This window comes from Cricetulus griseus, chromosome 8 (assembly GCF_003668045.3).
Source record: "Cricetulus griseus strain 17A/GY chromosome 8, alternate assembly CriGri-PICRH-1.0, whole genome shotgun sequence".
Taxonomy (NCBI): Eukaryota; Metazoa; Chordata; class Mammalia; order Rodentia; family Cricetidae; genus Cricetulus; species Cricetulus griseus.
In genome coordinates, this window is record NC_048601.1 from 47,724,342 (window position 1) to 47,741,426 (window position 17,085).

The 17,085-nt window shown below is 39.2% G+C and overlaps 1 protein-coding gene across 1 annotated transcript in view; it reads right to left on the minus strand.

Moving 5' to 3' along the window:
- Positions 1-15,010, minus strand: part of Tafa1 (TAFA chemokine like family member 1) — a 533,571-nt gene extending 518,561 nt beyond the window's left edge. The window contains exon 1 of the mRNA XM_035448721.1: positions 14,893-15,010. Within this exon, the coding sequence (XP_035304612.1) occupies positions 14,893-15,010 (118 nt within the window). The remainder of the gene's footprint in view (positions 1-14,892) is intronic.
- Positions 15,011-17,085: the final 2,075 nt, after the last annotated feature.

The window sequence follows — 17,085 nt, forward strand, 5'->3', positions numbered from 1 at the left end:
TCATGATGACATCCTTGAATTAGCATGATTATATTGTGTTTTCTTGATGAATTGCATGATATCCAGCAGAAAGAACTTCCCACAAAGCCTTATTCACACAAACAAGCACATCAATAAAGCTCTCTACTTACAACAATTATAAACTACCCTTACTTGTTATCAACAATTTAATTAAATACAATTAACTCTAGTTTGTTTTGCCAACCTATTAATGTCACAATTGAAAATAAATAGACTCATGAAAAGATTATAATTAATAAATCCTTTACACTACTGTAAAATTACTCAGATGCTCTGCTTGCCAGAAATACTTAACAGCATTTGTGAAGTATGTTAATGAGGACAGTAAAAGGGAGATAATAAAGCTCCAGGAAGAACTCAGGAAGGCTTGATAATGCTTTTGACCCTTCGGTACACATCTGATGACTGTTGGATACAGTTATTAAGAGACTCTGAGACATTAATTGCAAATTTATCATCATCTTAAAATATCTTTAATCCATGGTTTTGCCTGTTCAGGATATTCTCTCATGGTATCTCAAATTCCCTAGGCTCTTGAAACATGAGATACAGACCCCTGATGCCTCTTTATATATTTTTTCTCTCTGCCAAGGTTCAGAATTTTAGATATCATATAATTTAGGCATTTAAATTTTTGGAAACATAGTTTCGCATAGCCTATGCTGTCCTTAAACTCAATATGTAGGCAAGGATAACCTTGAATTTGTGGTAGTCTTGCTTCCATCTCCTAGGACAACAGACATACATTTACCATGCCCCATTTATGCTGGGATAATCCGGCGTTTTGTGTATATTAGACAAACACTTTATCAATGGAACCATAACCACAGTCAAAGTTAAGTAATTCTTGTGTGTAATATAAAATGCATGCTCACTTGTGTGTGTGCATGTGTGTGTTTGGATACAGGTGTTTTATGGACATGAATATGGGAGGTTAGAAGTCATTGTCAAAAGTCTGATTCTATTGTCTCCACCTTATCTCTCAATGAACAATATGCTCACCATCTGTCTGACCAGTGAGCTCTGGGGACCGGCCTGTCTGCCCTCACAGTACTGGGAGTACAGATGCTCACAACCATGCCTTGTTTTTAACCTGGGTTCCAGGCATCCTAGCTCAGATCCACATCACACTTGTATGGCAGGTATTATGTCAAATGAGCCATCTCCCCAAACCCAGCTTGAGCAATTCTTAGTATATACAAAGGTAATATTTTATACTCAGACTAGAAAATAAAGAATGCACGTGAGAGTGTAGTTTCAAAACACAAATGGCAGGCTGGGATGAATCCCATGGACATTTAGATAGCACTGTGTTTATCAACATATTTATGGGAACCTTCCTTGAGTAGCAGTGATAAGTAGGCAATAGATTATCTTAAGAAAAGCTCGATCAAAAGAAAAGGGCTCAGAGACAGAATACAGGCTTAGCATTAGCAAATCTTTGAGCTCAATCCCCAGTGCCCCTGAGATAATTAAAGTTAATAAAAAGTCAAGCCACCCTAGGAAGCATGGATACATGGCTAGTATCTGTTTTAGTACGATTATAATAGAGTTGGGTTATCTTCTGAGAGTAACAACAGTATTAACTTTCAGAGTACTTCCCTTTGGTGGATTATTAATTAACTAAACTTCCCTCGGGTAGCATCTCACAGAACAACCAAACTTGACTGTAGCACTTCCATAAGTAATTACATATACAGTATATTGTTAGAAGGGCACTAGAAATATATTGACCTGTTCATATTGACTTAGAACTCATGGCTAACTATTGAGTACTGCAGAGAAGAGATTAACAATAAAACCTCTGTTGTTTGTTGGGCTAAATACATGTATTTTATTGTCAGGAGAATTGGAGGTGGCTGTGATTAATTAAGGCCAAGTTATAAAATTTATATGTACATCTTCATTACATGATGAAATATTAAGAGTATTGATGCTAACATTAAGTATTCAATCTATCTCTTTTCCTGGCATTCACATAGGTATCTAACAGTATAACAAGACACCACAAGCTGAGTGCCTATTTTAAAGAAGATACACAGCACATATCTTCGCTATTTCCTGCTCAAGTCTAAAAGCTGGTGTTTTATAAATAGGTGTTCCCCATTTGATGGATAAAGTAGGAAGACTCAGTCTCACTTATCTGTACTGAGAGCCAATAACTATAATAATAATAGAAGCATGATGTGAACTTCTGGTTTGTTTAATATACCAGGCAGTTCCATCCTACTCCACTCCTTGCACCAAAACTAATTAACAAGGTGAAGTCAAGACATACAAAATAAAAATCAGTTATCTAATTTCCAAAGACAGAGGATGATCCTTCACTCATGGGTACTTAACCTATTCCAGGACCTGTTCTAGGTACTAAATGTGTATCAGCTTTTTGCATCATTCTATCATTATTTTTATTTATTTTTAAAAATTCTATTTGCTGTGTCTAAATGTTTTGCCTATATGTATGACTGTGTGCCATTTATGTGTATGCAGTATGGTCAGAGGCCAGAAGAGGGCATTGATTCCCTGGAATTAGAGTTAGAGATGATTGTGAACCTCCCTGTGGACTCTGGGAATAGAACCCAGCAAATAGTCTCAACTGTTGGGGCATCTCTCCAGCTCCCAAATAATTAATTTTAAATGAATACTATGGCTCACATTGCAGGGACATGTGATGTACATAAAAGACTAGTCTAGACCAGAAAGAATCAATGGGTATCATTTTCTGGCTAAATAGGCAAGTCTATGATGTAGCATGTATGTATGCAGGAGCAGGTGGGTGATGACTGTTCTTGGGGCAGTAGTCGTGTTTGTTTTTTAAGACACTGCTGTTGTATTTAGTTACTCAGTGATTCTAAGATAGAATCTGGACTCAATGAAAAACTTTCTGTCATTGATTAATGATGCCTGCAATGTTATTTTCATAGGAAGAATGAGTTGGTTGTCTATCAAGAGTGTACCATCACTGGCCCTGGGAAATTTTTAGAACAGAGGGAGATAACCATTTGATGATAACAGGGATTGAAGAGGAAGATTTCTTATCTGAAGATTTCTTATCTGATTTTACAAGCAATTTCTACCCACCATGTTCCTGGGCCATGGGCCTTGCATGCTTTATTTGAAAGATAGAAAATTCAATATTTTAGCAAAAAGACACTGCTGCAAATGATCAAATCACTTGCCAGAAAGGTCAGCCCACTTTACAATATTCTACATAATTTATAAAGTCTCAACATGATAAATGCCCCTCAAAAATGGTATCAGAAAACTTAGATTGTAGTTGGAGAGAATTCTTTCCCAGTGTGAATGATTTACAACTTCATTTTGAGGATTACAGAAAAATCTCCTCTTAAGACCATTTCTCCTCTACTTGCTGCCTCCCTGTGTGTAGTACAGAAGGGTCTCGAGAGTCTACTGGAAGACAATAGCCCTGGAAAAAGTACTTGCCGATGAGTCGCTGCTCATCCAGCAAAGACAGAACAGAATGTATGTGCCTCAGTTTGTCCAGTAAAATAAAGACAAAGGCATTCCTCAGCCACATTAGCAAAAGTACTGCCTGATAGAGACTAAGAAAAGCTCTCAGCAAGGTACTTAGCTAAAATAAAACAATAGCCCTTGCACAGGAATTCATTCTCTAATTTCAGTTGGTTGAGACTACCCTGCTGGTATTCTTAATAGTACATGGCTATGATGGAAGCACGACTGGACTGAGACCTTGCTCAACCTAAGTTTTTTCTCATATATAGCATGATTTCCCACTTTTTGATGTGTGAAACAATGAGGATAACTGACATGTAGGGTTGTGTTGCAGGTAAAACATGACAGAAAAAGGAACATGTCACATTGGACTCTGTGAAGTAAATAGAGGTTCCACTCAGACACTGGAAATAATCTCCAGTTCGCCCTCCCAAGTCATGTCCCAATCTATAGGAACTTGATCAAATCAAAGAACTTATTACTTGTTTCCAGCATGACCGTCATTTCCTACTGCCCAGAATGTTTGAACTTACATTAAGTGGATTTTTATTTAAAAAAAAATTAAAAGGCCATCTCTATTATAAGAGGAAAAACATAATTCACAATTCTCAGTAAATGGCCAATAAACATTTGAGGAGTATTGTGTATTAAATGTACTGAATGTTAAAAATAAAATTAAGAGTAGATGTTTTAGGAGAGTATGAATAGTAGATTTTAGGTAAAATGAAAATATACAGGAATTTTAGGTTTAGAAAGGCTTAAGTGGAGTGGGAGTAAGGGATGGAGACAGGGGAGAGGGTTAACAAAAATGAAGAGTGTATGAAAAAGCCATGTAGAAATCTACTATATTGAAACCCATTTTTTTTAAAAAAAAGGAGATAGTATAACATATGCCATATGGAAGCATAGGGAAGGGATACTGAGTACTAAAAATAAGTGCTGTCAAAGTTCAGCCCTAAATAAGACATCTATACTATTCCCCTTTCCTCAAGCTTCGGGGATCATCAAGAACAAGAGTGTAGAATGTGATCACTTACTGATCTTGTAGGCCTGGTAGAGGGCTGGAGACTGGCAACCCACAAGCCATAAATTTACTCTATTTTCTCAATAATTCTGGAAGCAGCTGTCAAAAATGTTGTCCTACAAATATTCACCCAGTGACCTCAATTTGAGAGTACCTCTCCAGGATGTGACAATTTGCATTCTTGGCAGATGAAAAGATGCAGGGAACAACCACACCATTTCCATTTGTTGTAACTGTATCTAGGATGCTTCCAAACACAGCATTGTACTGCTCTGTGTCATTTTGTTCCATAAAAGGGGATTGGATGATTGATTGATTGATTGATTGATTAAGTTTTCATTATGCCAGGTTATTATTTCTAATTTAAGCTTCTATGAACACCAATCTCTAGTCATACAATTGTCTTGACAAAAGCTGTCCTCAAACTTCTATAACCATAGCTCAATGAAGAAGACAAATTGGCAATACCCACCTATTTCAACTTTATAGTAGCAAGAATCCTAGGAGATAAATTCTTGGCAAGAAGTTCATATGAACCACTATTTTTTGTTTGTTTTGTTGTGTTTTTAATTTTTGTTTGTTTGGTGTGTGTGTCTGTGTGTGTGTTTGTGTGTGTGTGTGTGTGTGTGTGTGTGTGTGTGTGTGTGTGTGTGTGTGTATGTGTGTGTGTTTGAGATACGATGAACCTATTAACAGATCCTTATAAAACAATGTTCTAGCTGTATGGACATAAAAGTACCATGAGAACCTATTGCAGAGGTTCACAGTTAGTGTCTACATAATGTCACTACACAAGTAATACATGCACATAGAGTGATGAGATGTACAAGTTTTAGCAATTAGAATCTAAGTTACCATGCACACCCCTTCTAGCTCCAGGGCCTGACATACCTGGGCTATTCTCAGTCTTGCTAAGTAACTTATGATGATCTTGAGCATCTAACCTTTTGCCTTTATCTCCTGAGGGCTGAAGTTACAGGTATGCACCACCACACCTGGTTTATGGGATAGTGGGAGTCAAACCCAGGGCTTCATCTATGTTAGGTAAGAATTCTACCAGGCCAACCTCTGATAAACCATAATTCATGATTGGCTTAATGGCTAGTCTTCTTTGACAATTTAAAGCACAAAAGAAACAAATATGCATCATTCATACTATAGGGTTAACCAAGCAGCCCACAACAAAGTCACTGATAATGAGAAAACTAAACCAACAGCGATTTATAATTAAAAAGCAAGACCACAGCAATTGAAAATCACTAACAACTAAAACAACTCTCACGATACACTGATAACAAATTGTCTTTTCTCAAATGGGATGAATTATAATTATCTGCATGCAGGAGCTCCACCGTGTTTTCTAAGAGCTGGCAGCCAGGTTTCCTACGAGGACACTAAATTAAGAATGCTCAGGAACCTCAGTTATATGTCATTTGCAGAAGAATGATGACATAGGTGGCTTCCTAATAAGTTGCCTTTATTCTTGTATGAAATAAATGTGCATGCTTAAAGAACAACAGCAAAAAAGAAATAATATTGGCTTTCAAGATATATTTATGACATACTAGTGGGTTGCAAACTGGATTCTGAGAACTTTAATAAAATATTAAATTAAGAGTTTTATGTGGGCATCACAGTACTTCTGGATGCTGCTCTCCATTTTATTACATTTACCGATTACCATTTCTCCCAAGCCTTAATTTAAAAGAAAATTAATGGATTTGTTTTTAGTTGAGATTCAAATGAGACCTTTGATTAGAACAATGGCCTCATTATATAAAAACTCTCAGTTGACTGGAGCCCCTGCAACAACAATTCAAATACATGTAAAAAGCACAGATTCAAGTGTTTCCACCTATTGGGTAAAGCTCAGGGTATGGTTCAAGTGTGCCCACGATTTTAAAACATGCCAAGACAGATGTGCCTACAATGTCCCCCTTTGTAACTATGGACCTTCCCTCTCTTGACTCATCTTGCCTAAATATACTTGGTAAATTCATTAAGAATCAGAAAAATGTTGGAGCTGGAGATAATCTTGACTGACAGTCTGCAAGAAAGTATGTATGTCACTCTTAGTCAAGATTGTTGTACCACCTGATATTTACCAGATAAAGAAAGTACACATAAACATTAAGATTCGGGATCCCTTTCAAATGTCAGATAATCTCCTCACATTGTGCTAGGCTCAGAGGCAGCTCAGAACAAGTTCATTCTTCAAGATGTGTGTCTATTCTTTAGCTGTCTCAGCTGTCAGCACCCCTACTGCCCTCCCCCAACTATTTCAATAATTTCTGTTACCAGGGGGAATTTTTGTATTTCTTACTTATGAATTGTTCATATTGTTTAATTCATTTCAGCCAATGACTCTGTGAAAGAGGTAATTTTGCAAGGAATCTTTCTACATGGAATTGATAAAATGAACAAACCAGTTCTTGGGGCAGTTTAAAGATTCATTATCTGACAACATACATCATTATTTATGGAACATATGGATCGCCTTCTTGGAGCATTGATACTGTTCGGGGAGATGAAGAGGGATGCCGAGGACATGAGGGAGCAAAAAGTATGAGTTAGGAGAAGAATACACAATAACAAGAATGGAGATATCATAATAGAGGGAGACATTTTTGGTTTACAGAGAAATCAGGCACCAGGGAAATGTCTGGAGATCTACAAAGATGACACAAGCTAACTATCTCAGCAATGGAGGAGAGGCTACCTTAAATGTCCTTCCCTGATTATGAGATTGATGACTGACTTATATGCCTTCATCCAGCAGTTGGTGGAAGTAGAAGCAGACACCCATTCCTTCCTTCTAACCATTACCCCTGGGAGCCATAGTGATTGACAGCTTAGGAGAGATGCTACAAGCTTAGCCTCTGACTACTACTCTATGGTCATCTCTCCTCACTGTATTTGATCATTTCTTAAAAAGCTAATGTGGTCTTTTTCAACTAATATGTGAGTGTTAGAAAATGCAAAGGTCTTGTTTAAAAAAAGCCTAGTTGACCAAAAAAAATATTTATTGAACTGTTATTCAATCCTTTTTCAGAAGGAAGCATTGGCCTGCTGACCCTAATCTAGGATGTATGGTTAATTACTAGAGTATGATAATGCTTTCCTTCAATTTAGGTGCTTATTGGAATCTAGGATCTGGAATTCTGAAAGTGTGCAACTCAGTCAGTCCATTCCTCATCTGCAGAACTGAGAAACACAGCAATCCCTCTGGATATGTGTACTCAGATGGCTTTGATTTAGGATTGGGAGGCATGGAGCATCCTAAAAGAGAATGTCTAGTCAGGATGTAGTTAAAGGTAAACATTGGTGATATCAAGAGATCAATGAGAACAGTGACCATACCAGAGGGCACCAGGGTCTTCTGCCCTTTAGGACCCATGATAAGACTTGGTTTGATATCCTTCCTACCTGAAAGAAGGGAGGAAGGAAGTCTTTAATCAACAGACAGACCCCTCAATATTCAATCCAACTTTCTGGGAGGAAAACTTCATGATAACACCATTTGTGTTTTCATTCTGGAAACTGTTATTACATAACATCAAGAAGGAGAAAGAAAGAGGGGGCTAAGAGAGTTCCCCATGTGCTTTAAGGATGTTATCTTTGGGGGATTCAATTAGTTTATACAGCTTGTTAACAAAATAATTCATCTTTTCTTTACCCCAAAGAAGGAGGAAATTGCCTATCTGCTGTTCTGTTTGTTACAAAGCTGAAGTGATTTTTTTTTTCTCTCGAAATCAAAAACTTTACACAGAGAAAGGCTTTTCTCTGCCTGTTAAGGGGAGCTTTTTCTTCAGTCCCCAAACTCATCCCTATGAGACCTTTTCAAATCTAAAGGGAGAAAAGGAAGCCTACTGTTGAGAATAAAAACCCTTAGGCATTTAACATATGACTAGATTTATAAGTATAATCTCTATATATTCTACATCTTTAAGTTCATTTTAAAGCAGTAAAATAGGTGTCAAATGTCAAACAGTTAAATATCCACATAAAGACATATGTATCTATAGACATATATGCTATACTGATTATTTGCTACTTTTATTAATATGCATTTGAAAGGTGTCCACATTCTAATCCCACATACAAACAACATAAATCCATAATGTCCTTGTGCTGACACACATACAAATCATAACAGCTAATGAAAGGTTACAATTCTATCAAAATCTTCATTTTTTGCTGAATAATTTAGCAAGTATCTTCTAAGTTTCTACATGTCAAGTACCCTAGTCATACTGAGATATAAAGGATGAATAAAATTTCAGAATTCTCTTCTCCCACATTTCTCAATGCATGTGATGTGAATATACACTGCCAATACAGCCCAAATAAAAAAGTAATGTTTACAAAAAATAGTTTTTATTAATCTGCAACTGTTTCCAGAACTTTCATCACTTACACCATATGTGTCCTAGAGAAAAATATATCACAGAGCAATTATTTCCCGGGCATTCAACCCCATTTTCCCAATAAGGATCTTGAAGAAGCATATTTTGGTTATTACTGGTTTACAGTTTCTATTATTAGAAGGGTCTTAGGAGAGAGGCCTCATTATAATTTCTTACTCATCCTCCTTCATTTTTGTTTTAAAATGAATTTTTAAAAATTCTTAAGTCACTTAAGAATTTCTTCAGATTTCACTATTACTGTATGATGTTTGATTTTTTTTCATTTCTTCAACTTATTTTAAAATAGTATTCGGCTCCTTGTTTTCTTCATTCATCAGTATCTTAGGGATTTTCTACATGAGCACATATAAACATAACTCATCCTTTCTAATGGCCACACTGAATCCCACTGGATAGATGTGTGCCATAATTTATTTCATCAATCCCATTTTGATGGAGATGAAACTCTGTTGTTGCCATTATAACCATTACTGCAATCACTATACCTCAACATAAATCCTTTCACACATGTCCAACATTTTTCTTGGGGGTAAGCATCTAGAAGTGGAAGCATGCTTTGAATGCATACATTTCACATTTTAAGAGATACAATGCTGTGGGAAAATGGTTTACCAGCTCCAGTGTACTCAAACTAAAATGTTCTGTGGTGTTTTGAGTGGAAAGTTCAGATCATCATCTCCTATGAAGTTTAAGAAATTAGTAATTGGCAGCTAATGTTCATTTGTGCCACTACTAAATCTTTTAGTTTGCCATGTAATGTAATGTCTTGTCCTTAACTATGGCATAGAAGGCATAAAATTGTGCTCAAATCAGTAGCCATTTGTATGGTATTTTCATCATTCTGTTCCAAGTTCATGGCAGTGACAGGAAAAATGTACTTATATCTGTACTTGGCCCTGGTATTTTGGGGTTTAATTTTATGTCCATAGCTGCATTCTAACTCTTGGAGGAGGTCAATATCATCCATCAGATGATCAATGCATGATCACTAGCACCAGCTTACACCAAATAACAGCCTGTCTTCTCCAATCCTAACACCAATCCACTATACTTAGCAACTTCAAGCTAAGGAAGCTAAAGCTAAAAGGAAAATAAGCAACCACAGTTGTGCCCACTAGGTCTTACACACTAAAACTATTCAGGAACCCTTTATTGAAAAGCACCTTGGCTTTTCAATGCCCCAGGCAGTTTTCTAAAATGTAGTTTTGAATGGTATGGTAAAAATTAATGTAAGGTATGTATAAATTTTTATTGATTTACTCAAATCCTCATGTTAAAATGGATGGTGATGTACACTATATAATAAAGTTATAAACAAGGACTTCTAACACACACAGTAAGCTTAATACAGTCTTAAATCTTGTCAAGTATAAATTACATGGATATTCTATCCAGAGCAAACATTTATATATCATTTCCAATGTCAATGAAATCATATTGACTCAAGAACAAATGATTCATTGTTTACTTCTAACTTGTGTCTCATGTAATTCATAGATATATAGTTTTATTTGGCTAAAGAATCTGAAGGATTCTTTTCTTGCTAAAGAATTTTGAGAAGACTCATATTTTATTGTTTCAAACATACACACACACACACACACATACACACACACACACACACACACTTCCACCCACCTGTCCCAAATAAAGTAAGCATTAAAATTGTCATCATAATTCATATATCCATACCAGGAGAAAACATAATCTTAATTGGAAGCCTGCATTTGGCAGACCATTTATCCTTTTTCTCCCGTGCACCCACTATTGAGTGTGAAGAACTCAGACTGTCCTAATTACTGGAAACCAAAGAGATGTTACATCTGAGTTTCCATTGTTGAATCTGTCTTTTTAAAATTAACTGTCCTTACAAAGGTTTGGTATGGGGGAGAGGCACAAATATTTTTCATGTTGTCATAGTAACTTCCTACATCTTTCCCCAGATAAAAAATTATCTTCATATTCAATTATTAAAATTATGAATCTGTTAATCTATAGCACATTTATTCACTTATATAATTTTAAATTTCAGTTTCATTTGATTGACTGTTTTAATCTTCCCTAACTAGTGAGTAAGAGAAAATAAATGGCGCAGTCCTAATACTATAAATATGAAAAATAGGAAGTACTTAGGGGCTGCAGGAAAATCCATTAAAATCAGTCAGTTTTCTAGTTAACATATTCTCATTCTGTTTGTGCACAAACCCACTACACTGAGGAGACGGATCACAAATGCATGGCCTTACAAAAACACTGTCCCAATTTCATGTTATGACAGCAGAAATTGGCCCAAATCTCTAACCATTTCCCCTAACAGGCCCTGGCTGCCTGGTGCCATCCAGGTAAGGCGCAATCTCAACAAGGGGAACGGCTCGTCAAATTCCTCTCATCTGTCAGTGTAGTGGATTATTTCTTGAGAGACTGAAATTGCCTGCTTGCAATCGTAACACCATCAATCTTGCTGTGGAGGGGATGGAGAAGCTGCCTGTGAGGTGCTGGCCTGAGGGGGAGGGGATGCCATTTCTAAGCAGGTGAAGGTGGCTGTAGAGCCCCCCTCCTCTCTCACACACACAACACAGACACACAGACACACACACACACCGTCCTAGTGAAAGATTTGTTACTTTGCACATTTCCACATGCTTGGCATGCATGCCAAGTACACTGCTCTGCCTTGGGAAGGAGGTGATTTTTCAAGCTTAGGCAAATGTAGCAAGGCTGGGGTCTGCTGCTGTCTCATTTTTTCTCATCATGTCACTTATTTTCACTGATTTGAGAGAATGAAATTATATTTTCCCTTTTTTTGCTCATTTATCCAACTATTTATTTATTTGTTTGCTCACTTAGGGATGGATTGTCACAGATAACCCGCCCTGAGTTGTTTTTTTTTTTTCCTTTATTTTGTTTTCAGACACATTTCATTAGTGTCCCTAAAGATTTAAGACCCACAGAGGAAAATGCCACAACACTTATCTGAAAGAAAAAAAAGAAACACATTTTTACTCTTAAAATCAAAACAGAAGAACACATTAAAGAGGGACTGAAATAATTTGGGAGATTTCTATGGCCAAGATCTATCACTTTAATCTCGGCAGCTATTGCAGCAATCTTAAGGGAGTTGAAGAAGCACATTATACAGACTCACTGGACTTTCAGATCAACATTATTTTAATCCCTCTGCATATAGAAGAAGATTTCTACCCTTTCCTTTTCTACAACAAGGCTGTGCTAGGGCTCAAAGAGTGGATACTTGAGGGCAGACTTTGTAACAAAGTTCCTGGGGATATTTAAGGTATAACTTCAACATGTATTGGCTGATCACGAGCAAACTCCACAGTGGATAAGAAAGAACATGAGCAGGGCATTTAATTTCAGGCAGAACCAATTTTTAAAATATGCTATTCTAATAAGACCTATGATGATATGGATTTCTTTGTTACACATGATAGCCCCAGTTGCCATAAGCGGACAGACCTGTTGTATGTGAGAGTTCCCTACGAACTATATGAGCTTTTTTTTTTTTTATGACTACACACAGCATAAAGTTAAGAGAGGTTGTAATCACAGGCGTGTCCTAGGCACGTGTCACATGCTTAGAAAACAACATAGACAATAAGCTTTGCCCTGGCCAAGTAGATCTGTTAGCAGTGCAAACAGTAAAATTGGACTCCTTCAACATGTGTGACTTACAGGTTGCAGTCCCTCAAACAGGAGGTGACTATGTTTAGTATTTATAGGAAAATTCACATTATACCCAGCACTTCTCACTTCCTAGGAAGTCAACCCCACCACTCTGATACCCCCATTCCCTGATGGGGAATTTAGTTCAGATATGGAAAGTCCAAGTTCATGTCAGGAAAGTTAGGGACAGAGATGTTGACCTGTCCCTGGCCTCCACCACCAGCCACCTGCTTCAGCCACCTCCCAGAACTGGCTTATAGTTTAAATTGGTGTGTGCATTGATCTGACCTTAAAGTCTTCACAGATTATATCCAATGCTGCTCAAGAGGCTACCTAATATAGACAATTTGTCTATTTGGAGACATTTTCCCCTCTTGTGGTAGAATCACAAGACCATGACCTCCATTGGCAGCCATTCTTGGGGTGGTTTCAGACTGTCACCCAGCCACTTCAAACTTCCACATCCATTCTCTGGGCAAAGGGGGTAAAATATATCCACTTACACAGTGGCTAAACTAACAAAATGAATTAACCCTGAACACGGTCTCAGCACTGTTGGGCTGGTTGGTTGTTTTACCTCATTGTTGAGTATTACAGAGAAACCCCATTTCCCAGGTTATTTGTATGACTATTGTAACAAGCCCAAGACTTTTCTTGCCAGAACAGATTGGCGATTAAGTAGTTGGAGGTAGCTCAGGGATCCCCAAATCCACGATTGTGTTCCTTCCATGTTGGCACTGAAGCTTCTGGCAGAAATCTGGCGCTTCCCGTGCCAGGGTCTGCACACAGGACACAGAAAACACAGGCAAGCAGCACCAGCAGCGGCTGCTGCACGTTTTCCATGCCCACCCGCCGGGGCACCAGCGCCCCCTCGCTCCCTTGCTGACCTGGCTTATGGAAGGAAGAAAGGCGGCTGGGACCCGGGGACAGCTGGCTTCCTCCTCCCCCAGCCCTCCTCTGCAGCCGAGGGCGGCAGACCCAGCAGGCGTGCGTGAGCTGGCATGCACCCTCCCAGGTTTATCCAGTCTGCCCCAGCCTGGAGGCTGAACCTTGGGAGGCAGCAAAAGGCACCCCGAGAGGGACTGGATGGAGAAGGCTAAAACAAGAGTGCAGGATCACAGTCAAGGCTGCGGAGCCAGGAAAGACAGCCCTGCAGACTCCGGACCTGGACCTGCTGCGAGGAGAAGCCCTCTGGATGGCAGGAGGCCAGGGACGGATATGGAGAGGGCGCTGGAGGGGGCGCGGCAGCACTCCAAAACTGAGGAGCCGGAACTTGGGTGTGCAACTGGTCCCCAAACGTTGTACTTGCTCATCCCAGGGGCCCATCAAGGACGGTGAAGGTAGGGGGTGCGGCGAAAAGACACAAAGGCTAAACACAGCCACAGGGAAAACGGAAGGAAACCTTTCTGAAAATCAACCGGGAAGCTTTAAGGACAACTGAACTGGGGGTGACTTCCTATGAGAAAGCTGGAAAGACAAAGAAAGGAAAATCAGGATTGAAGAGTGGGGCAAGGGAAGAGTTAGAAACCCGAAGAGAGGACACTGCACCCGGAACTAAAAGGAAAAAAAGAAATCAATAAAGAAAATTTTCAATAAAGCATGCCAGAGCGAACTTGTTCCTGAAACTGCCAACAGAGGGAGGAAAAAAGGGTGGGGGCACCGAACATACTGGAGGAACCAAAAGTGATGGAAGGAAGGGAGAGAAGACTGGATGCAAATTAAACCAGACACGACATAGTAAGTCGCTGTTTCATTTTCTTTTTCATTGACAACTTCTAAAGTCAGTCTGGTCATTAACACATCCCTGGAGTCCTTAGCTACACAGACGGAAATGACAGCATCTACACTAGGTAAAAACTCAACCCAGCAAATATATGCCTCCTCTCTAAATCCCCCAGAGTCTTGAAAGTTACTCCACCGGTTTGTAGAATTTTTTGCTATTGTCCAAAACCAAATCACTCTCCTAAACAAGGTGTGTGGAAGTGGGTAGTGGGGCTGTGGGAGAGAGGGGGGCGACGACTCCTTTAAAGAGACCTGCCTTTTCTGAGAAATTAACAGAAATACCTCCAAGGCATTTTGGTACACTCTCCATCCCCCAGAGCATCCAGCCCACAGCATGTCTTAGAATTCAAAGGCAAACTGCCCACACTATAGCAATTTCTGTCACTTGCATTCCACCATCTGTTGAAGAGACCACGGTAAGCCTGGAGGAGCCTGCTGTGGAGCAGACCCCCCAGCCCCCCCCACACACACGCATACACTTACCTGGTCTGTGCAGGTGGTGCTGCTGGAAGGTGTGCTGGAGGGATCCATGGCAGAGCAGCATGGCACAAGCACTTATCCACAAGTACAGAACCCAGGACATCGCAGAGACCATTGCCATTCTCTAAAGAGAACATGAAACAAGAACAGGTTATCCCCAGCTTGCAGCCCCCAGTGCAATACGTCCCACGGAGGAGGGAAGGGAGATATTAGAAGTAGTGTTCTTTTGCTACTTGGCAGTCTAGAAGGATCGTTCCAGTAGAGGTCATGCCGGGGATTAGGATTGAAGACCCTTTCCAGAAGCTCATAAATAGGTCCCTTAAGGTCTGGAAAACAAAAGGCCAATGATTGCCTAAGATGCAAAAATAAAGTTTTTGACTATCAATGAGGCAGATGAAACCATTTCATGTCCATGAAAACATCCAGTTTTACACAAAGAGCTGCAAACTAGTTTTCCCATGCATTCAGAAGCTGCAGACTTGCTCATTCTAACTTCATTGCAAGTCTGACATAAGCCTGGAAGAAAAGAGTGGGCTCTTTTTTTTTCCTTTAATTCTACAGTTATGAATTTTTAATGGCAATGCTGTCCTCTAAACTAAGTAATCATTTCTCAGAGGCATGTTGTAATCTCCCAACAGAACTGATCTTTCTGACTGGACTTGAAATCAGAAGGGAGTGTGTCTTCGGCCAGAGTGAGTTTCAGATGCAAGGTTTATGCATCTATCCTCCAGCAAGCTGTAACTTACAGTATTGTTTTGCCTCCTAAGACCCTGCTGTGGCATTTCTCAGAGCATTGATGAATATGCATATACAGGTGCTGTGTGTATTTATGGCTGAGCATATACCTTTTCTCAGGCACCGAAACTTTGACAGTCTTATCTGCACCTATGAGCAAGCATCTCAGCAACTACAGAAGCTCAACGGCGCTACACATTGTCCAATTTCCCAAACAACACCTTATGCTGCATTTCATATTGCCAAATTAATCAAACTTGAAGCATCTTCCTTAGTCAGCCAGTGTTAAGAGGCATCTTTCTATACAAGAATTCAGTGAGCAACATGCCTTTCTCTTAGAGAGCTCCAAGCAATCAAGGTGGTGTTTTTCCTCTTTCCCTGTTTCAAATGACACCCTTCAGGAATTTCCACTAAACATTGAAACCCTGCTCATGAGCTCCCAGTATGCTTTCCTTATCTGTGGAATTTGGTACTCTTTTAAAACCAGGGATGTTTAGCAAAACTAAACATTATACACACACCCTTATTCATGTCTCTAATTCTGGGTAATTTGCAGGTTTTAAAGAGGTGGAGTGTTTGAGAAAGGGCTTTGAGGAAAACAATAGATAAAATGTGACAACTGTAATTAAGTGCGAAGTGGGGAAACATTCTTTTCAACCACATGGAGCCATCAGTGCCCCAGGCAGGGACTAGGATGGACCACTCACTTTCTAATTAGTTTCTAGTTTGGTGGCCCACTGTTTACTTCTGTATACAGCATGCTTTGCCGCCTTGTTTTCAGAACTAGCAGGATAGCATAGATGCATTCTCATTAGCAGAGATAAATAACAACTCCCCTCCTGTGAATCCCCAAATGAGTGCATTTTAGAGCCTTTCAGAACAGCCTGCAAATTACAGAAAGACAAAACAGAGGTGACCCGGCATGCATTTGCTGTGTTGTCAATCACTGTTAAATGTACTGGAAATTTAACTCAGGAAAAAAATCCAACCATCATCAGAACTTAGCAATTCCTCAGAGCTTGGCTGCCTCTTGCTCATTTTTAACCCACATAGACCTCAGCATGCAGAAAGATGCTCAGACTTGACAATCGCAACACTCCTTTTTTCCTTTCTTTTTTCCTGTTAACTTTCTTTAATTCCCAGCTTTACTTCCCAGGCTCCTGAATATCCATTTCCCTGCTCGCTCACTCTCAGACAGAGCTCTGCTCCGCTCAGTGGCAGTAAGTATTTCCCCCCCAAATAAAGCATCTAACCTCGCGTACTTCTCTGAATATGTTTCAAATCTGCTTTCCCAATCTTAAATCTTGACAGAGGCTTTCTTACCTGAAAAATCCAGCCAAGAGCAGGGCACTCTGCTAGTGTTCATTGGAAAGAGCTAACACTTTTTAAAATCCATCTGTGCCACAATTCTGAGATATTCAAAGAGAATGCTTCCCAGCAGTTCTTTATCAAGAATTAAAG